Source organism: Vanacampus margaritifer, chromosome 8, assembly GCF_051991255.1.
Source record: "Vanacampus margaritifer isolate UIUO_Vmar chromosome 8, RoL_Vmar_1.0, whole genome shotgun sequence".
Taxonomy (NCBI): domain Eukaryota; kingdom Metazoa; phylum Chordata; class Actinopteri; order Syngnathiformes; family Syngnathidae; genus Vanacampus; species Vanacampus margaritifer.
The window spans coordinates 2,966,245-2,989,144 of NC_135439.1; the positions used below are offsets into that span (position 1 = coordinate 2,966,245).

General features: G+C 41.8%; 1 protein-coding gene across 1 annotated transcript; it reads right to left on the bottom strand.

Annotated features, from left to right (window-relative positions):
* Nucleotides 1-1,378: 1,378 nt before the first annotated feature.
* Nucleotides 1,379-22,126, bottom strand: wnt4 (wingless-type MMTV integration site family, member 4). The gene is made up of 6 exons (XM_077573902.1): nt 21,574-22,126; nt 6,054-6,135; nt 5,580-5,733; nt 5,306-5,437; nt 4,657-4,799; nt 1,379-3,277 (listed from the first exon to the last, which is right to left on the bottom strand). The coding sequence occupies exons 1-6, from the start codon at nt 21,969-21,971 to the stop codon at nt 2,807-2,809; spliced, it is 1,380 nt and encodes a 459-aa protein (XP_077430028.1). The 5' UTR covers nt 21,972-22,126; the 3' UTR covers nt 1,379-2,806.
* Nucleotides 22,127-22,900: the final 774 nt, after the last annotated feature.

A 22,900-nucleotide genomic window follows, 5' to 3' on the forward strand; every position in this document is an offset into this window, starting at 1 on the left:
TATTTTATTTTTTTAGTAGTTTTGTATTATATGAATTACCAAAGACTAAAATGAAGGACATTTGCGCTATAATTATAGTTAGCTTTAGTAAAATGTAGTTTCAGTTATTTTATTTTATTTTTTTAGTAGTTTTGTTTTTATTTTATTTCGTTAACAATTTTTTTTTTGGGAATGTCAGTTTTTTTTTGTTCATTCCCAGCGACGATATGAGAAGCTAGATTTAGAAAATGTATCAAAACATTGTGACAATGAAGCATGTACAGTTGTTGAAATTCTATTGAAGCCTCATGGTATTGCCGATTTCATCTAATTTCGTAATTTTGAAATTCTGGCATATCCTGATTTTCATGAAACTGAAAGGCTCGCTGCACCTGTTGGCCAAATTGGCAGACCGTTCTGCGCCAGGATGTGTCTTTGAAGATGCGCAGAATTACAATTCGGTGGCAGAAAATTGGTGGTCGAAAGTTACATCTGTCTGGACCATGTCTAAACGGTGGCACAGCTCATCTAACACGATTTTGGCAAATTTGATTAGGGCACAGGAAGACAAACAGTTCTGATGTCATTGTTTTTCATTCATTAATATGACAACAGTAGTTATCAGACCTTCAGAATCATTCCAGAAATTAATTCAGGAATGGGGTTGCTAGCGGTGCTCACTAGCTCACTAGCTAAGAGAGTAGTGAAAATGCTCCGGTGAGAGTAACAACTTTCTTTGATGGCGAATGTTGTAGGCTGTGTTCACACCCACAATGTTGCAAATCAGACTCTTTTTTTTTTTTTTAATGCACCAGTTTGTGCACGTATGCAAAATTACCACCAGCCCAGCCCAGCATTTTCTGAAAGTCCTTTCATGAAGTCATTTCGTTTTTTTCTTGAACGCACACATTCTCAATCTATGTGGCCGCCATCCACCCACACCTTATGCAGGCCATCTTGGTGGCTTAATGAATGACAGATCTCAGCTGTTGCAGTTGTTACAGACACACTTACTGCAGCGGGGGACCGCAATGGAACCAATGTAATTGAAAGTTATTGTGGAATATAGCGTGTGTGTGTGTGTGTGTGTGTGTGTGATACCCACGAGGACAAGAGTAAAAGCTTGTGCCATGTGGTCTGCATTTAGCTGAAATCCCCGTCTATCCCAGTGTTCCTGCCTCCGTTCTTTTATGAATCCGAAACAGACCAGACAGTGAGCGAGTGCCCTGCTTCACCTAAGTAACACTTATCTATGTTTTGTGTATATGAGGTTAAATCATGTGCAGTGTAGAGTGTATAAAGTCAATTCTGTAGTAACATTTTTGCTCTAGTCGATTTGGTCCCACAGTGCTTGGTCATGAATTTCCATGATGACATACACACATTTGGAAAAAATAAGTCAGTGACAACAAATGTATTTGACACAGCATATATTCAACATGAACATACATTCATAGGCAGTATAATCTTCAGTGTATAAGTCTTTACAGATCTACATTATGATTATTATAACGATAGCACATTATTATGATAGGCAAGCGTGGCTTTTCGGTGGTACATATCGGCCGTATGTGGTCACATGTCGTCAGATGCTGTGGGGCGGCGGCTTTATGTGCTGTTGGAGAGAAAGTGCTTCAGTCATCATGCAAAGTGAACATGCTCATCAGCAACCATCCGGCAGACCCCGTAATGTTTTTGTTAACGTGGTGTTGTCTGATGCATGTTTGTGTGTGTGTGTGTGTGTGTGTGTGTGTGTTTGCTATGGTACAGTTGGTAAAATCTGATCTGGTGTTGTTTTTCATGTGTATGGTAGGATGACGTCACACTACGGTGACTACGTTTACATGCACTCAATAACACTTTCAAAACCCTCATATTGGCAAATTTTGACCAACATTTTACAAGATAAGAGTAGAAACAAACGTTTTTCAGGTGTTTTTATTATTTATTATTATATTTGTTAAGTTCTTGTTGAATGTAGTTGAATTCTAAACAAACTGACTGTTTCGTATCTAGGCTAAATGCGACTGCATTTGGTAACCCAATGGATGTGGTATTCTGCAATTGAGTTATTTTGGGGTAGCCATCTTAAATTTTTACAACGGAAAAACTTCATTTCATTGCGACCTGAACCAAACTATGCCGCATGGTGTAAACACGGTTTACGGGGTTTTTTTTTTCTATTACCTCGACGGATCTTTTGTCGCAATATTTTCCAAATGTGAATGTTTTTTTTTTTTTGGTTGTTTGTGCTCATGCTGTGAGTTTACAGAAAGGAAGGAGATGATAGTGGCTTTCACTCGTCATTCATCGGGTCCCTTCGGACAGAAGACGTGTCTGCATGTGTGTAAGTCCGTGGCACACGGTACACAACTCTACGTCACAAAATCTTAGCTCAGTGCAGCCATGCACACACGTAAAGCAAATCCCATAAAGTCCACGTACGACTGGTTCGGTCTTTGCGGTGTGTCTTTTATTGACGTGCAGCACTCTGACGGAGTCCCCGAAGCGGCAGCAGCAAGGACAGAGGGCCAAGCAGCCCTCCTCGACACACACACCCCTTTAACCTCACCCATCTGTGGGTGCTGTTTGTCCCTCCTTATCTCCACTAGACGTCCCCCTCCTTCTTAGTCAATCCAAGATAAGCTCCTCAGTCTCAACAAATAAGTTAAACATTACAAGAAGGGCGGCGAGGGAGGGAGACGATGCTTGACGGTTACTCGGCATGTTTCCATTGAAAAGTAGTCGAAACGTTGGTCCTATCCAGCCGAAGAGGCTTCACGAGTCCTCGGTGTGCTCTCTAGTTGTGACCAATTTGTTGTGTTCATCATCGACACGTGTGCATCTCCTCCATTTTGCGGCACTGCTTGCATTTGACGTAACAGCACCAGTGGAACTTACAGCTGCACCTGTCCACAACCTCCACCTGCTGAGTCTGAAAACCACGTCCGCAGCACATCAGCTCACAGCCATCGATGGCCTTTGAGGTTCTGTTACACTGGCGGCCCACCGTGCCCAGCATGCCCGGGGTACGGGGGTCATGGTCGCAGAAGTCCGGACTGGGTTCCAAGTAGACGAGATCTTCATCAGTGTGAGGTTTGAACTGGGAGTTGCGAGGTACCAGGACTTTGGCCGAGCCCATTTTGCGCTGCTCCACCTCAGTGGCGCCGTCAAACTTCTCCTTGATGACGTTGCCCACCTTGCGGAAGGGGGGCATTGCTTTCCAGCAGGTCTTCACCTCACATGAGCCGGACACCCCGTGACATTTGCACTCCACACGCATGTGAGCCAGGATGGCCTGAAAAGGAGCAAGAAACTTGATTAGCTAATTTAGCTGACAGAATTATTACATAAAAATAGTAGCCTATGTAACAAAAACTCATGCTTTGACATGCTACACTGGTGAACACAATTGTTTTTGAATGAATAAGAAGTTAACAAGGAGCAAGCTGCAGGTGCAGTTGTGGAACAATATTTAGCGCTCTTAGCCGACGCAGCGCATTCTTAGGCCCTAAGATGGAATAGCTACGAGCTTTGAAAGCAAAACAACAAAAACACAGCATGAAACAAAATATAACTTGCAATGCGAAAAAGAGAAAAGCCTGCTTCATCTATCCTTCCTTCCTTCAGTCTTTCCTCTGGTCTCTTGAGGTATCCCTAATCTGTTGGAATTTAGATGTTTCTGGGGTTGGTGAAAGATTCCGTTTTGGTAACTCTGTGGGTGGTAGCTGGTAGCTGGTGTCTGGTTGGTGCTGGATTTCAATTTGTTTCTTATTTCTTTCCTTTGATCCTTCCTCTGGTCTCCTGACAACTTCACGACTCTGGTAGGACTCATCCGGTTAAGGTGAAGGGCCTTGGATTTTTAACAGTTTTCAGGTAAATGAAAGGGCACAAACCCACATGGACGCACACACGCACGCACACACATACGGCAAAAAAAAAAAGAGAGAGAGCGATGAATGATGATGACATGTTGACTCGGAAAGGCTGCCGAATGAATAATACTAAGATGTCAAAAATAAGAAAAAGAGAAAAGCCTACTTCATCTATCCTTCCTTCCTTCAGTCTTTCCTCTGGTCTCTTGAGGTATCCCTAATCTGTTGGAATTTAGATGTTTCTGGGGTTGGTGAAAGATTCTGGTTCGGTAACTCTGTGGGTGGTAGCTGGTAGTTGGTGTCTGGTTGGTGCTGGATTTCAATTTGTCTCATCTTTCTTTCCTTTGATCCTTCCTCTGGTCTCCTGACAACTTCACGACTCTGGTGGGACTCATCCGGTTAAGGTGAAGGGTCTTGGATTTTTAACAGTTTTCAGGTAAATGAAAGAGCACAAACCCACATGCACGCACGCACGCACACACATACGGCAACATAAAAAAAAGAGAGAGAGCGATGAATGATGATGACATGTTGACTCGGAAAGGCTGTCGTATAAATAATACTAAGATGTCTAAAAAAAAAGAAAAAGAGAAAAGCCAGCACTCATCCTCCTACTTTCTACTATGCTAGCGTTCTGTTTGCAGATATTGATAGTACTGACCTATTGACAGCTGCACACAATGTCATATGTCAATGAGACTGCACAAACAAGTTGCCACGGAACTGCATATGAGTCCAATCGTAATCAGGTCTTCTTACTACAAAACCTGACGTCAAAGTGAAAAGATGAAACCCGCGTTACCTTCCTGCCGGCCTCATTGTTGTGCAGGTTCATGAGGGCCCGACTGGACGACTGGCCTTTACTCCTTTCCCTCACATCCACAAAGGACTGAGAAAAAGCCACTCCGTAAGCAATGTTGTCACTGCAGCCCGACCACTGGAATCCTGTGACAAGACATTAGAATATCATGAAATTACACGCACACACACAAAAAAAAAAAAACGGTATCAAATGACACTCAAATGTCTGAGGTGATCCTCATAGTGTTGAAGCAGCAAACCATTACCCACAAGTCAGCAGCTTTGCATTTGACTTATAAGAGGTCTCATTGTTTTGCTGTCTGGCTGCAACCGCAGTCTGACACCAGCACAACACTGACTCAGTGATAATAGGCCAGTGATAATCACACAAGCACCACTTTTACTTAATACACATTTAAGCAACAGCATTTATTTTTTCTACTTTACTTGTTATTTTTATGTGGCTTTATATTGGAAGAATTAAACTACCTAGAGCATTTTCTGAACTTTTCTACGTCGGATAATTACAAATGATACACAACAGATGTTCTCTCCAAATATTAGAAATGTAATTGATTAGATGCGTTGTTGAGCTTGCCATTTTTTGCGCACGTGTATTTGCAAAGGGGGAGGGGGGGGGGGATACACACCCTCTGGACTGACTCCATGTACGTTGTGGTCACAGCCACATTTTTCGAGCTCTCCACTGCTGCAGGCCCTTGTGACCGCAAACGCCACACTGGCTGCTGAGATGGCATACACAAAGGCAGCCTCACGGGTGCCTAAAACACACACACACACACATTGGCTTATTATGCACAGAACGAACACATGAAGAATGTGTTGAAGAAGTCTCAAATGAATAACACCAACGTGAGTTTACTAATAAGAAGTGGAGTCAGTGTGCTCTTTGAGTTAACTCACCCTGGGTGACCACTTTGCCAAACACAGGCATGCTCTCTAGAGTGGAGCAATTCCACCGACGGTTCCGGAACTGGAACTGGCACTCGTCTATCGCCAGCTGAGCACCGCGCCGCACCGCGTCCATCACCTCCACGCTGCGCTTACAGATCTGAACCTGCGGCAGAACACACACAAAGTGACTTTGTCAATTACATCGGGCGCCGTTGTCGTAGACTGGCGCCCGTGCGCTCCACGTAAAAGCGGGCGCATCTGCATTTAAGTTCTAGTTTATTGCGTTTGGAAATTTAGCTGGTGCACCTGATGAATTGGTGACAGAAAGTAGACTAGACTTTAGACCAGGTGAAACCAGGTCTAAGTTGTGGAACAGGTGGTGGGATATTTTGGTGAATTTGGTGAATAGTCGGACACCCCTGAAACAAATTGTGAGTGTGTGTTCGACAAAATAACATTGTAGTCAGTCATAGGTTAATGCACCTGTCTCTGAATGAGGCCTCGTAACCTCTCACACTGCTCTTCATCCCGGATGCTTCCGACTGACGATAGCTTGGCCAGGTACCTGACGGGAAAGAAAATAGAATACATTAGTTGAACATTTTTTTTCCCACTTTTAGTCTAACAAGAGTATAAAAACATAGGAAAAAACATTTTATTACAATAAAATGTATGTTTAGAACAGACATAACATTTGCGATTAATCGTGAGTTAACTCTTGAAGTCATGCCATTAACTACGATTAAAATTTGTAATGGCCTGACACCCCTCGTCATCGACAAGACGGCTGCATCAAAGTCTTCCACATGCAAGCAAGGATGCGACTTTGCTAAAAAAATAAAATAAAAAAAATAAAAAACGCCATTCAGATTACGCCGGGCAGGCTCATTTCCCAGGATGTTGTGAGAATGTTTTGGATGAAAGTCTGCTTGTGAGTACACTGTGAGGAGTGAAAGTGGTTTATCACCGACAGCACCTCTAGGCCAGACAGGTCAGGCAGATATCCTGCATACACACACACACACACACACACAATTGTAGACGTGTGAGAAAATGACATCGGTCTTGATGCCCCCCGACATGCGCACACAACCGCCCCAACTCACTTCACTCTCATATCTGCAGGCCCAGCTGTGCTTTACAGAAATAGGCTTTCGCAATTTCCGACACTGAATTCCCCCTTTGAGGTCAGAGCCTTGATTATGTACCGTCTAAAGCGCTCAAAAGGTTCCTGACATGTCATCGTTGATTGCTTGTTGAGTCTGAAATGAGTCCTCCGCTCTTGCTCACGTTTAAAAATGCACCACCTTGAATTACCCAAAAGTACGACACGTTTATGAAACAAGGCCAAAATAATGGCTTGGATTTTCTTTTTGTTGCCAAGGTGTAAATAAAGTACACTAGTGATGATTCAAACAAATCTATTGGTTAGCTCTTTGACTGCCAGACGTTTTCAGAAAAGGGATGCCGTGGGTGCCAGCCGATTTAAGCATTTTGACTGATCTTTCAAGGTCCACAGAAAATGTTGTGTTTGGACTATGGAAACACACATACTACCAAATGAAAGATTGGACTCTCATCTTTGATCAGAAAAAAAGAGTTTGTTTCTACCTTATTCCGTTTTTCAGTAATCAACAATAGAATATGGTTAGTTTCACCTCTGTTTTGAAAGAAACGTCTTTTAACGTCTTTGGCACTCCTCCCTGGGATTTTACTAAACGTTATTTAACGTTTTTGGCAGTCAAAGAGTTAAAAGGGTAAACCAACATGAAAACCAGAGTGCGACCTTTGGGGTGATCAATTAGCCACTGTGAAGGTAAAAGAAGAGCCATTGCACAAAAATTGGCCAGAGTCAATAAAGTCATTTGGGCTCTCCTAACGAACAAAGAAACCACTGGAACAGATGTAGAAAGCGGAGAGCGATGAAAACAGCTGCATTTGATGACAGAAGATGCAAACCGCTCGTTTACGAGAAGAATAGGAAGACGAGGCTTGAATTTGCTTAAAAGAAAGAAAGAAAATTAAAAAAGACTAGCCTGAAAACCTTCTGGGAGATCTGTAGATGTAGCACAATTTGGGCTTGTGCGGCTTCTTCTGGGCAAGTTTATTTGCGGTAACGAAACGTAACGAAATACTTAAAACTAAAATTGTAAACGACATTTTCGTTAAATTTTTTTTTTTTAAAGTAATAGAGAACTAACTGAAACTACATTCCAAACTATGCTTACAGTGAAAATATCCTTTATTTGTCCTAACAAACCTTCTCTGAAAACTAACACTAACACATACTAAACAAAGAAAACTAAAAAAAACGAATTAATCATTTGAAAAAATACAAAGAAATAAAAAAAACTATTATAACCCTGCTTCTAAGATGGGCTAATTAATCGCCATTGTTGAGCAACATGATGGAAGCAGCATCATTATTTCAGAATTCTATTATGACATTTTCGAGAAATATTCCTGCAAAGATATTGAGAGAACCTTCATCATGCAGCAAGATAATGACTGGAAGCACTGCCAGAACAATAAAAGTTAGAAGTGGAATGTTTTAGGCTTAAACCCAATTGAAAATGCATTTTAGGCATTTCTTAACTTAAAATTAGCCCCCCCCCCCCAAAAAAAAGTGTTTCATTAAAAACAATGCTATCATCAAAATGTTTGTATGACATGAAAATAAAATCGCAACTGTTGGTCTCATGTTTACCTTTTCTTGTCAAACCCAAAACATGCAAAAATAAAACAAAGAAATTGGCTTGAGTGTTCTAATAGTTTGAGGCAAGAGTGCATACAAATGGCACTCCAACTGACTTTTAATGCTGTTATTCTGTTTCAGTATTCTTGGTTTTCCTTAAGGTTTCTGAAGCCCGTTTTATGAGTACTGGGCTTATGAGTTCCCGAGACCACACATACCTCTGCAAAGCCCTTGTGTGTCTCTGTCTCAGTGGAATGGAGCGGCACATGTCCAAGGCATTCTGCTCAAAATATTGATAGCACTTTACTGGGATGCTACAGAAAAAAAAAATCCTCACATTTAAATTTCCATCCATTTGAACATTTCATTCATATTGTTTTACCACAGTGTTTAACTTTATTTATTTATTTATTACCTTGACACATCTATGGGTCGTGCATGTAAAATAATTGATGAATAATTATACATTTTTATTATTATTATTATTTAAAAAAAAAATTAAAAAAAATTACAGTTTGAACTATTTCTTCTGGGAAAAACAAATTAGAGAGCAAGCAGTGTCCTGTCATCCTTTCAGGGAAGGTCAAACACTTCTTTCTTTCCAGGTCCCCTCTCATCTCATCCTCTCAGCAGTTGCAGATAATCCTCCTCTCACTGCCTCTTTGAAGGCCGCGCTCGACCCAACCAGACAATGTCAGTATTCACCACTCATCACTGTGATAAACTTGCACCCGCCACTCCACAGCATGTCAGCCACATCCACCAGCATACAGTAACAGTGACCTAACACTGACTCACTTTTCTGCAATTTAATTTATTTCAAAGGTCTCGGCACAGTTTCCATGATATGAGCAACCACAAAACAAAAGTATGTGTCTAGCTGTCTTCCCTTCCAGCATCACGGAAACAATGCCAATGAGTCAGTGAGTCAATTTTGACCTTGAAGGACACTTGAATACTCCACATCACGCACTGGGTCGTGTTTGATATAATAAACGCATTATGAGACAGCTTGGAGTGTTCATTGACATTTTTTTTCGTGCCCAGTGCAAGTCTAGGGGGGTGAAGTTTTCTTTCTTTTGGTATTTTTCTTGACTTTGCGCGGGCAGAAATGGGCGTAAGCGGATGTTTGCACCATTGTGCGCCGTTGTGGATGGAATGCAGCTGACTCCCAGCTAATCGAAGCGGCTCCTCCTCATTCTGAAAATGAAGATGCATGAGCGCACGGGGGCCTGCCTACGAAAATAATTCCTTTAGTTTAGTGCAGTTTTTGTAATTGTAATACTATCTTGTTTTCATGTTGGTTACGCCTTTTTCGAGTCTGAGTGTTTTCGCAGGCAAATCCCAAATCTGAAGTTATGTATTGCATGAATAACACTGATAGATTTGGTGCCAAGAAAGTTTGAATGGTTTTAGGGTATTTTGATGTCGCTGAATCTGAACCCCCCCCCCAAAAACTGGCTTCATTTTTTTTAGATATAATAAATGCTAATAATCAAGCATGTCCATATAGTATTGTTTAATTTCTGATATTGTATCATGAACGACGTCAACTATTATTTCCGAGCTGTCAATATCCAAATCATGTTTCAGGTGAAAATTAAGCAAATATTAGCAATATTAGCACACGAATTACTCATTTAATTGTCAAAAATATTGATATCTCCAAAAGTAGAGCCAATTCAAAGAAGCCAATGTCAGTTTTGGGCTGAACAGACCAACATTAAAGCACTTGGGGAGGGGGCGGGGGTGGGTTGTCGAGTTGAAGTGTAACCTGTAATTGACATAATCCGAAATTTCACTCATGAAGAATCAGTGGGTTCCTACATAAGGTACCGTCTAAATTACAATTCAGAACCAAATTTAAGTATGTCAATTAAAGCTTAAAATTCAATCACTTGTCTCATACCTCTTTGACTGCCAAAAACGTTAAATAACGTTTAGTAAAATCCTATGGAGGAGTGCCAAAGACGTTAAAAGACGTTTGTTTCAAAACAGAGGTGAAACTACCCATTTTCTATTGTTGATTACTCAAAAACGGAATAAGGTAGAAACAAACTTTTTTTTCTGATGAAAGATGAGAGTCCAATCTTTCATTTGGTAGTATGTGTGTTTCCATAGTCAAAACACATACTTTTCTGTGGACCTTGAAAGATCACTCAAAAGATCAGTCAAAATGCTTAAATCGGCTGGCACCCACGGCATCCCTTTTCTGAAAACGTCTGGCAGTCAAAGAGATACTAAGCCAAAAAAACAACAACGGCGTCCGCCCCACTGTCCCAAAACTTTTAGACAGGACGTTAGATGCAATTCATGAGATTTTCTCGGGGATGTGTGTGTTTTTCATGAAAAGTCATGGGAAAGGAACGGCCAGACCTTGAACAAGTGTGTTTCATTTTCAGCCCTCCATCCTGTTATCTGCTCATTCTGCGCCGCGCACCCTTGCTTCCCTTAGACGAGGTTAACAAAACACCTCACCCAACAGGGAGAGGAGTCAACCCATAGAAGGGCAGAGCAACACACACACACACACACACACACACACACAAACACACACCGGCAGCCCACGTCTAGCCTCTTCCCCGCTGTCTAAATCCCACGGGCCTAAACCCAGTGGAGCCGGCGGTGTTGCGAAGGCCGATCATACGTAATGCAACACAAACACACAAGCGGCCCGTGGATGCGCTCCAGTCCAGGTGGAATGAACCGAGCCTCCCACTTAGAACCCCTCGCAGCCTTATGAAAATAAGAGATAAATCCAAACAGGGGCGACTTTAAGGACATACGGTGTTATCTTGGACAGAAAATACTGACGAGAATGAAAATGGTAGGACACCATGGGAAAATTTACTATTTATGTAATGTTTACAAATAATTGTTGTGTCACTAAAACAGGCATATGGAATTGTTACAGTCCAATATATTTCCATCTGGTTTGTAGATAATTTCTACTGTTCAGGGTCGCAGTTGGACTGGATCCTATCGCGGCGGTTTTGGGTAAGATACCAACTTTTTTTTTTGTGTAAACCGTGCAGGAATGTTACAGAGCGAATTCTGTTGGGCAACATAGCAAGGGGAGACTCCATTTGGTTTTCTTTCTGGAACTTTTTCAGAATGGTCACAAAACAGCCACCCATCCATTTTCTATACAGCTTGTCCCCATTAGGAGAGACAGAAACGGGTACTAGTGGAAACTATGAATGAAGAAACTGCAAAAAAAATACTGAAAAGACAAAAACTCAAAGTAACATCAAAACAGAAGTTACTAAATTACTTGAAGCCCTATTGTGTTGAATTGAATTGTTTTGATTGGGACTTTTTTTTTCTTCTGGCCACTGGATTATTTGTTTCATCTTATTTATGGATTTTTTTTAAAATTCATTTTATTGTGTGCTCTATGCAAAATGACTTTTATGAGCATTAATTTCATTCCATTTTAAGGAAAATTTGCTGTAGTTGGGATATATATGTCATTTAAAAAAAATAATAATAAAAAAATAATAATAAAAATTATATATATATATATATATCATAAGTACTAATGGTATCGCGCTTGGTTTGTCAGTATCGGTGTGTATTTAAGATTTGAGCATAGGTATCGGTCTAAAAAAAAAGGGTATCGAACATCCCCAATCGTCATCATAATCATCCTCATCATGAATGAACATACCACTAATATTCTTCCCTTGCTTGGGGAAAACACCAGACGCAAAAAGGCAAGCAGAGACAAAAAAAAACAACAACAAAAAAGACTTTTCTAACTGCGGCATTGTACATACATTAAGTGCTGTGTGTTGAGGTATAAATTGTCTTTTTCTTCCTCTTCTTTTATAACATATGCTGTGTGTTTGTCATATGGACCTGAGTCTGATTAACAAACTTGAATTGAATTATATACAAGACAGCCACAAATTTTGGACTATTGACATCTTTGCTAAGACATCCTGTAACCTGCAGAGGGCACTATTTCACTAGTTAATTGCGATCCCTGCCTGCTGCATCACCTGCCTGGATGAAATCTCTTTCCAGACCTTACTGGGTGGGGATGAATGAATTCAAAATGTATTGAGTCGTAACGAAAGTTTAGGCACATTCCAAGTACATTCGAAGTCACTCATTGAAGAAAGCAGAAGGTGGAAGTCATGCCGTGTGAAAAATGTGAGCCAACCCCGATACTATGGTAATATGTTTGTTTGTTGGCGTGTTTATGATCTTACACGTGTGCCGGGGTGTATTTATATGCCGGTGGCTCCACGAGAGCTCATTGCCCCCTAAAAATAACATGCTGTGCCAACACCACAAGCCTCGCACACTGAAACACACACACATTCACATGTCCGCCGTTTCATGCCAATTTGGGAAAATAAATGAAAGACGGTCAAATCCACGGATTAACCTCTCGCCTGCTATCAGTGCCGTCGCCCAATAAGGCCAGAAACTATTGCTCATGTGGGCGTGTTTTAGTAGCCCGTTATAGTCATAAAATGTTACTTTTTGTGCTGCACATCATGTTGGAATGAAAATCAACCTGTAAGGCATTTCAGGGGATGTAACAACAACATTTTCCGCCATGTTGCAGGCCTTTAGCTGCCTCGGAGATAACAGCTGGGACAAGTTGATTGTTTCTAAAGCCATTGCTTCTAAACTTGGCTGCACCGCATGTACCTGGGAGTATTTGTGAGCTGGAAAGTGATGTGATGGTGGCATCATAGTGGAAAATATGGCGAGCGTGTCTTTCTTACTGTCAAAAAGATGGTTTGCAAGTATTTCCGTTTGGCTTACGTAGTCCTTTTCGAGTACTCTGGCTTTCTTCCACATTCAGAAAATCATGTTATTTTTTATTTATTTTTTAATTTTATTTTTTTCCTGGAGAGCTCAGTATTGTTCATGTTAAAATCATGTTAAAAGGAACCCTGACTGTAATGTTCAAGTTTGCTCTATATTATTTATTCGCTTGTTACCAGCATTATAAGTATATTACATTATAAGATTCATTTTCCCAAAATCTTTTCCAGTTTAATACATTTTGTAGAAACTTTATTTGGACGTACGCCGCCATTGTTGTTGAGGCATTCAGTGCGTAGTGACGTAGAATGGCGGCTCGCTCTCTGCCCAGCAATGTGAAATGCTTATAAAGAAAGCAGCATGAAAATACAATTTTTTTTATGCAAAATTAAAATGAATCAGATTAGTCGATTAAATAATTGATCGATTCTAAAAATAGTTGATAGTGACGACACAAATCTAGTCGATCGTAAAGTCAGCAAAACCGTTTACGTAATTCCAACTTGCGATCAACCCGAATGTGCCACATTAACATTCTTAGAAGATATTAGTTGTGACCATTGTGCCAACTTGTCCTTTCTTGTTGCACCTGTAGCCTCTGTGGCTGTCGTACCGCCCTCATCTCCTGCCAGTTACGATGGGCCGGATGACAAGCAAAGCTCTGTATGCAAAGATTTTGACAAATTGAAACGTACACTTGTAATATATCTCTAATGTATTTGTAAACTGTCCCCAATGTGACCTTTGACCCAGCTAATTATTTCTTAGGTACATGATTTATTCATACAGTCAGATTAAGGAACATGTTAATTGTATGGAATTCATATGATTGGTTGAAAGAACATTTCTAAGACTTACATATTCATTGGCGAGATGTGGAAATGTCCTCGCTTGTGGAATTGCAATCATTCATGCAAAGTGGGCAAGTTTGGACACGCACCATCCAGCTTTCTATTTACACAGTTATCGCACGTGTGTAAACTATACACACATACAGTATTTGTATGGATAAAGACGTATCTGTGTAGGAGGCTAAAATACATATTTGGTTGTCGCCTCATCACTGCTGAGTCTCCTTCTTTAAGCTTGGCCTTTTTCGACGTTAGATCAGGATGAAATGCGGACGAAGGTCACGAAGGGGTCGGGTATGCGTTTACAGGCTAAGGCCAGGGTGTAAACAATCAACGTGCACAATCTCATGAGTCGTGATGAAACTGAGAATGTGGTGCATATTTCAGACCCAGGTCACTGATTGTGTTTGATTGTCTGCTAATACATTTCAATACATTATATGTAAATTATTCAAAATGTAAGCGCATGATTGAAGGGCCAGCAATAAAGAAAGAAAAGATTGAACAGAGTATTTTGTGTGGTATAAATTTGTAATCATTTCTCATACTAGTTACATACAAATTCCTTATTATGCAAATTATCAGATGACATCATGTAGAGACTTCCTTCTCTGATAACTGTGTTTTGTATGTAAATTGATGGAGTAGCATGCAATGCCGCCAAAAAAAAAAATAACAATGTTGATAGATACGCACACTTGTTTTGACTCTGGTGGCTCAAAAAAGGTACAAAATCTCAATAATAAACTTCTGAAATATGCCGAGGAGCTGCAGGATCACACGGTAGATTGAACAAATATTTGACTCGTCGCAAGCGCTTGCAACTCTCGCTTAAGCCACGGCAAACAGTTATTCGAAAAATATGTACTTTTATATTGCGCAATCTGAAAATGTCATGTTACTAGCATGGGTTTGAAGACCCAAAGGCAGAGAGGCAAGGCAGGAATGACTTCAAAAAGTATTTGATTTCCAAAAAAATGTAAAACGAGGCACTGCTGTACAAATATTAAATTAAAGAAAGACCAGGCTAACCCAAATCAAAGTAACGCAGTCACACAAAACACACTATGATACTGAAACATGGCAACAAACAGACACTACACATCAAAGCAAACGAATGATCCGACAAATAAATACAAGGACACAACGAGAAACACCTGCACGTGACACAAGTGGATGAAGGAGCTGATTGGTCGACACAAGGAATGGGGTTGACGAGAACAGGTGGACACAAAACCATAACGAGACAAATTAACCAAGCCACAACATGAAAACCCTCAAATGAAACAAAGACAAAAACGCAAATCATAACATCATTAGCATCACAGGTGAAATTTCGGCCACAAAAAAAAACTAGCTGCCAACGGTCGGCTACTCAAAACTCACCCACCCCCCACACACACACAATTTTGGTAGAGGTTAATCTTGATCACAAGAAAAGGTGGAAAAGCCAAAGTATGGAGAAAGAAAGGATCTGCTCATGAGCCAAAACACACAAGCTCATTTGAGAAGCATGGTGGAAGCAATTTCATGGATTGGATTTGCATGGTTGCTTCTGGAACGGGCTCACTGGACTTTATTGATGATGTAACTCATGGTGGTAGCGTCAGAATGAATTCTGAAGTCAACAAACCTATTTTGTCTGACGATTTACAGAAAAATGCATCCAAACTAATCGGGAGAAGCTTCACCGTGCAACAAGGCAATGACGAAAAAGTGGAAGGTCTTAAACTGGGCAAGTCAATCACCGAACCTTAACACACAATTGAGCATGCATTCTACCTGCTGAAGTGGAGAATGAATGAGAAAACCAGAGACGAAGAACTGAAAGAGGCTGCGGTAAAGACCCGGAAAAACATTTCAAATGAAGAAATAAGGGTTATGCCAACAAATACTAAATTATTCACTTTAAATTAATTTGATAACGACTGCTCACTCGAACAGTGGGTAGCTTCAAACAAAAGGCACTCTGTCTTGACACATCTAGATATAAATACATGTAAATCCTGGTTTCTTCACTTGTCTCGTTATGTCTAACCACATCCACCTGTGTGTGTATCTTCTCTTCCCCAGGTGTGTCTCATTAGTGTTGGAGTATTTAGTCTGTCGTGTTTGTCCAGTCAGTGTGGGTGCATTGTCTATGTTATGCGTGGAAGTTTGTGTGACAAGTCCTCGCCACGGTCACAGCCACAGCCAAGTCATCGCCGTAGCCATTGTCACAGACAAGCAGCCATTGTCGCAGCCATTGTCACAGCCAAGTCGCCATAGCCCCAGCCAAGTCATAGCCACTCCACGGCAAGTCAAAGGCAAATCAGGTCCTGTCACGTCACGCTCGTTCCTGTCATGGCAACCAGTCTACTCACATCACGTCCAAGCGACCAGTCTAGTCACGTCCCGCCTAGTCCTGGCGACCAATCTAGTCCCGTCCTGTCCAGTCATGACGTCCAGTCACATCCCGTCCAGTCACATCCCGCCCAGTCCTGGCGACCAGTCTAGTCCCGTCCAGTCATGGCAACCAATATAGTCTCGTCCCATCCAGTCCTGGCGGCCAGTCTAGTCACGTAACGTCCAGTCTTGGCGACCAGTCCAGCCCTGGCGAGCAGTCTAGTCACGTCCCGTCCAGTCCTGGCGAGCAGTCTAGTCACGTCCCGTCCAGTCCTGGCAACCAATATAGTCTCGTCCCGTCCAGTCATAGCGACCAGTCTAGTCACGTCACGTCCAGTCATGGTTGTCGGCTCACCTTTCTGCCTATGGTTAATAAAAGTACCACGCATTGCACTGCATTTGGTTCCGCCGTTTCCAATCCACTCGCGTTCCATCATGATACATTTGTCTCATACTCTTCTTTTGATATGAAACCCAAATTGTCTTCAGTGTACAACAAAAATAAAGGAATTGACCTTGCCGTTCCAATACTTTTGGAGGGGTCTGCTGCCCTTTAAAAAAACAAATCCAATCTCAGTCAAAGTCACATCTTCAACTTTGTCGTATCTGCTCGCCAGCATTCCACAGATGGAACGGAAGTGCGGCCCATCTGCGATCATCTGTTCGTCGGAGCGCGTTAGCCCACCTTCGTCGCCACCAGAGGGTGTGTTATGTCTCCCGAAAGCCTGGCGCACTTCCCTGCGGAGCGCCACAATTGTATCTCATCTTTCAGTCGGGCCGCCCGCGCTCTAGCCCTGTCTGTCCGATCTGCCCTCGACTCATTCTAGCCTTAATCTGGTCATCCTGCGCGATTCAAGTGTGCCATGATAATTGCACACCCGGTGGTGACAAGAGGGCTTGAAATAAATAACATGTCGCAACCTCATTGCAGTCACGTGAATGTGGACAAAGCGTGAGACGCCAGCGTGCACTGCCAAGGTCTCTGCTTTCTCTGGTTACCTTGTCATCTCTTTAGCACCTCACCATGGTTGTACATGCGCTCGACTGCTCCCTTGCACATTTGAGCCGGCAGTGACATCATGTAAAACACCTTCATGCTACGAGTAGGACATTACGATTAGCATCATAGCAGTGTATTCATATCTGTATCTGTTAGAAAGCCGATGACTGTTTGGTTGCTGTTTATTGTTCATCACATTCCATCCAGGCTATTGATTTAAATGATCAAATGGAACATCACTGTCATTTGCCAAGATGGCTTAAGGTCTATCTTCTCTATTCGTAAACCTATAAATGAAGATGGGCTGTTTATGATGCACATAGACCAGATAAAAACCGTTTAATTAAACTTTGGATGTCTTCTGCTTTATCCTAAATTCTTTGTGTCTGTTGTAAAATTGCGAATAACGCGCTATGCTGTTACATTCAATATCGACGCCTTCTTAAAATAATTGCCCAAGTCATTTTTTGGATTTTTCAGGAAACACAAAAAAATCGACCATTTGCATCACCAAGACACGATTTAGCTAATATATACATATATATATATAATTTTTTTAATGACTTAGGCAATTATTTCAAGAGGGTGATGATATGGACTTTCAAAAAATTACTAATAAAAATTAATTTGCTTAACGGGGAAGTCAACCAAAATATTTTCTTCACAGTAATATATTGTATGCTCTTGTCTGAACACGACATTTTGATTAATATTGCTTACCTGGAATTTGATTTAAGCAGCAAAATACACCCCTTTTTCTCCATCTCAGAGGACGGCCATTTTGCCTTTTACTGCCACTTACTGTCGACTGAAAATGACATCACTGTTGTTCAGTGCTTAGCTAACGACCAATCAGATCAACTTGCCGATGTCACATGACCAAACCCTTGTGAGCATCACATGACCAAACTCAGAAAATAGATGAGCCGTGATTGGTCGATACCTGAGCCCTGCGCAACTGCGATGTTATTTTTAGTCGACAGCAAGTGGCAAAATGGCCGCCCCCAAAGACAGATAAAAATGGATGACTTTTGCTATAATAATCTATATATAGCCTGTAATGTAAAATAATATAATAATTGCAAAGATTATTTTTGGGTTGACTTCCATAAGACAAAACAAGTAGTGTTATTCTATATCTATATCTATATCTAGATCATACTTCCTTTCTTCCTAGGGAAAATGTCTTTATTTGAATTGCATGCATTGTGTATGTAGACGAGATAAACTGTTAAGAGAAGGACAGCACGGCCAAAAATAAAATCTGATCGGACAGCAAACCCACGACAGCATGTAGCAGCAAAAAAAATCATCATATTACTTTTGTAGTTACTGCCTGCAGTGCACACTATTGTAAAAATAAATATTTGAGGATGATGCCGGTCATATTTCTTGTCTAAAACCTACAGCGGATATAAAAAGTCAATGCAGCCAGGTTTTTATGTTACGAAAAACGAGACCAAGATAAATCCTTGAAAAACTTGTTCCACCTTTAATGTGGCCAAAAACAGTTGAACTCAAGAGAAAAAAAAAATCTTTTGAAGAGTGGAAGTAAAAATAAACAACTGAGATAATGTTGTTGCGCAAGTGCGCACACCCTCTTATAAAAAAGCGATGTTGCTTAGTCCAAAATTGATCATTGCTCCTCGAGTGTTCATTTTATTTCCCTTTTGATTTTTTCAAAATAAGATCATTATGATTTTTATTTAATTTTTTTTAATCTTATACTATACCAATAACAGTGCCTCTGAGGCCTCTCAGGTTATGTTCTGCTCTCATGTGTTCTAAATTGAGACTGTAAAGGGGCAGGATATTGTTTTCCCATTCGCTCCCATAACTTTCTCTTCATATCTGACTTGAAGTCTCCTTAACTGCTCTGCGTTGGTTGTTGCTGTAGCATGACTGAAACGAGGCCCCACAGGTCCAAATTCTTCTTCCATGCACGCAGCTGTTACCTGCACTGGGTCGGGTCCACCTAACATTTACACCTCCACTGTAAAAACAACCACATTTCTTCCACAGTAAATCACCACATTTTTGAGTGAGCCCTGCCGGCGCATTCCCCGAATCTCGGTGCGATATCATACGTAAGATGTCACTTAAAGAAACTTTAATAAAACATTCCCAGGGGACGCATATTGCAGCATGTATGGAGGCTGAGGGAAAAAAAGGGCGATGAGCATTACGAGCCACTCATATTTAGGGTTTAATCGTAAGTTATTTTATGGTAGTTGTGCAAGTAATTGTTATTGACTAAATTAAACCAAGCCTGCCTTTAGCTTTATTCAAAACATTGTTTTGAAGATATTTTAATAGGTTGCAATTGGACAATGAAAAATAGACACCACTGGGACTATATTTCCTAAAACGAGAAATGAAGTCAACTACTTTTCCCTGGTTTGAGGTTCCTCCATGCATGACGCCTTATAGACCAACGTGTGCACGTTTGGGCACCTGACGGCTTCAATCTTACTCTTGAAATCCGTTAAATGTCCCATAGAAAACCAAAAACTAAACATAAAATCCACACATTTATGTCATGTAGTTTCAACATTTCCACCACCATTATCACAATTTGCTTTTATTTCACCTACAGTGGTGAATAAATGTCTTTAGTGTCATGGGCCAAATATTATATGACCCTGAACAGCTTTAACACCTGTACAAAACAATGACATTTTAGGCTATTTTATTTTTGTGATTTCTGGGTCCTTTTAGGAAAAGCCTTCAAATTTCAGGGCAAAAAAAAAGTTTTTTTTTTTTTAAATTGCTGTCAAACGTCACAACGGGTCAAATCTGACCCATAATTCAAAACCTCACTTATTTTCTAAAACATTGTAAATTGAATTACCATTTTCAAAAACCTAAAGCAAAAAAAAAAAATGTTTGCCTCCTTCCTTCCCTCTAAATCTATGACAACAGCACCCAAGTGTGTCCGTAAATCAGAGCATTGACAAATCTCTATAAATTTGTGTGTGCGTGAGTAAAAAACTTCTAGAGCATAAATCAAATGAAATAGAGTAAGGCAGTATCTGTGAGATTGTGTCTTACACCGAAACCGGTTGATAGCGCACGGTCCCAAAGCTGGTCTGTACCTGCTCCTGCTGAAGGTGAAAGTGAGGCTTCGGCGTGTACAGTCCACACGGAATAATCCCACTGAGCAGCCTGGCAGTTCCGCAAACTTGCGAGCTTGCCCGTACACGCCTGCTGTCACCACGCCTTCAGTCACAAACAGCACGTGAATTAGCCGACTCTGCACTCCGTGACAGAGTTCAAGTTGTTTGGCAACGCTTTCACGTGCGCTTCTTCTCATTAGTGTCAATCCGGATGCAGTGGCAGTCTTATCATAATGTCTATATCAAGTTCGATCCTCGCACGCCTTCAATAGAACTAACAAACTAGGAATAGGATCATTAATGATTACAAGTTGTGAGGCACTCGCACCCTAACATGCAGGGAATGGAACCATGCAGCATCACCAAATTTCGACCCAAAAGACGACGACCACGCTCGGGGCATGTTTTTTGCGGAATGAAATGGAAGCGGTCCTCTCTAAATGACCGACACACTCGTAAACGTGTTGGAAGATAAAAGAGGTTGGATCGCAGCGCACACACAAAAAAATGGAGTGCGGAGGAATGCGAGAAACCCACTTAACCATCCCGTCCGCCTCCGCCGAGTGCAGGGAGAGCAGGCACACACATGCGACCCCAGCAGACCGTTTGCAGTTTGAAAAAGGAAAATTGCATTCCTTAATTGTTTCTATCTTATTTATGAAGTCATTTTGCACTATAATTAGAATGAATCGTGCATTGCACAGGTTTGTGTGAATGCTCATCTTGTAAGAATTGTTTTTTTCTTTAAGAATCTTAAAAGCACATCTTTCACTCACATCAAAGTCCGCCTTGCTTCCCGACAAGTGAAAAATAGCTCTTCCCGCTATTTATATGACGTTTAAGATTTGTGGCTTTAATTATCTCCCTCTATGTTGTGTCTTCATCATCTGTAAGCACTTCTTTGACGAGAGTTATTGGTGCGATGCAAGAGAACCGTTTCTTGGAATTTACGAGTTTCATATATTGCATGCAAAAACGGCAAGTCATCATCATCATCGTCATATGAGTCCGAGCTCGTGTGTCTGCGATTAACAATTAACTCGTGCTTTGCGTGATGAAAAGGAGGATGAGTGATTGAGCTGATCAGTGAGAAGATGCAAAATGTAATGGAAGGAAGGAAGAAAGAAAGAAAGAAAGAAAGAAAGAAAGAGAAAATTGGACTTGAACTTACAGCCAGTTGCTGGCATTGGCCGAGAGGAGCACACAGCAGAGCATCAGCACACACCGCAACACACACTCCTCTGTCATCTCAGCTCGGTGTGGAGGAGAAACTCTTTGAGAGTGCAAATAATCCCGTGATGTGGAGTCCTTGTCCGGGTTGGGAACGGAGGGAAAGAGCGGCGAAGAGGAGAGGAGCCTACTGCTGCTGCTGCTGCTGCTGCTGCTGTTAATCCATCGCATTCGCATCCAGCGCTTCGGCCACGCACGGCCGCTGCACAGGCGCGTCCGCACAAGTCTCCCGTCCGTCCGTCCGTCTGTCCGTCCGTCCGTCCGTCCGTCCCTTCCTCGTGCGCCTCCACTCCCACAGGAGGGATGTGATGTTGTCAAAAATGCAGTCAAACTTTGCATTCAACTCAACCCCCCTCAGAGAGCACTCGAGGGCAACCATAAAATGGGAGTGAAAAAAAAAAAGTGCTTATAAAACGTCTATCCTGTCATCGGACCCCTGAACGCTCGCACCCACCACCGAGCGCGAGTTCTAATAGACCCACGACACGCACTCACGCACTCTTGGGTCCGTCGGTGCGTCTGGCAGAGAAGAGAGAGCGTGTATGCAGACTTGAGTTGAGGGGCGGTGCGAGGATGTGGAGGTATGGCGGAGAGATGGGAGTTTGAGGGGGGTGGGAGGGGCGGTCCCACTGTGCGTGCGTGCGTGCGTGCGTGTCTGTGTAGACGGCACTATGTGTTTTAGAGGTCTCCTGAGAGGATGCAATAGCACAGCCATTCACTAATGCCCTCCCCAGCTATCCCCAGTCCTCTCCAACACTCACATAAACACGCTTTCACTTACACACAGACAGATACACACACACACACACACGCACACACACACACACTCACACGCGCTCCCCAAACCACTTCTTGGCAGAGGCTCACGCTCCCTGTCACACACTCAACCAAATTTTCTGCGGTCAACAGGCTATTTAAAGCTTGGCAGCAAAATGTCTGCGTTCGAACCCTGCAAATCGCAAATAACATGACAAATGTGAGGGACACTATCGAGTCATGTGAAGAGTTTCGGGGTGGGGAAGACAGACGTCGTGCGTTGGGGTCAGCGAGGGACCGAGTGATCCAGGTGAGGAAGAAGAGCTTGATGGAGAAGTGTGGTCATAATAACAATGTTTTGCTGAAGAACAATTGAAATCCTGCTTAGCACAGATGAGAGATGACCTTCGTATAAACTCCCATCTTTATTTTGACAGTAACATCAATACCCAAGAACGTCACATTGAGTGATGATGAAATGAGCCACAAGCGTGTTCTGTTTGAGACGATGC

What these genes read in the sequence shown, in the direction of transcription:
- wnt4 (XM_077573902.1), bottom strand. Translation starts at nt 21,971, where the DNA reads ATGCAAAGTTTGACTGCATTTTTGACAACATCACATCCCTCCTGTGGG. An exon ending in GAGGCCTCATTCAGAGACAG is followed by an intron (nt 5,734 to 6,053) that starts GTGCATTAACCT and finishes GTTCTGCCGCAG; the next exon opens with GTTCAGATCTGTAAGCGCAG. An exon ending in ACATGGAGTCAGTCCAGAGG is followed by an intron (nt 4,800 to 5,305) that starts GTGTGTATCCCC and finishes GTCTTGTCACAG; the next exon opens with GATTCCAGTGGTCGGGCTGC.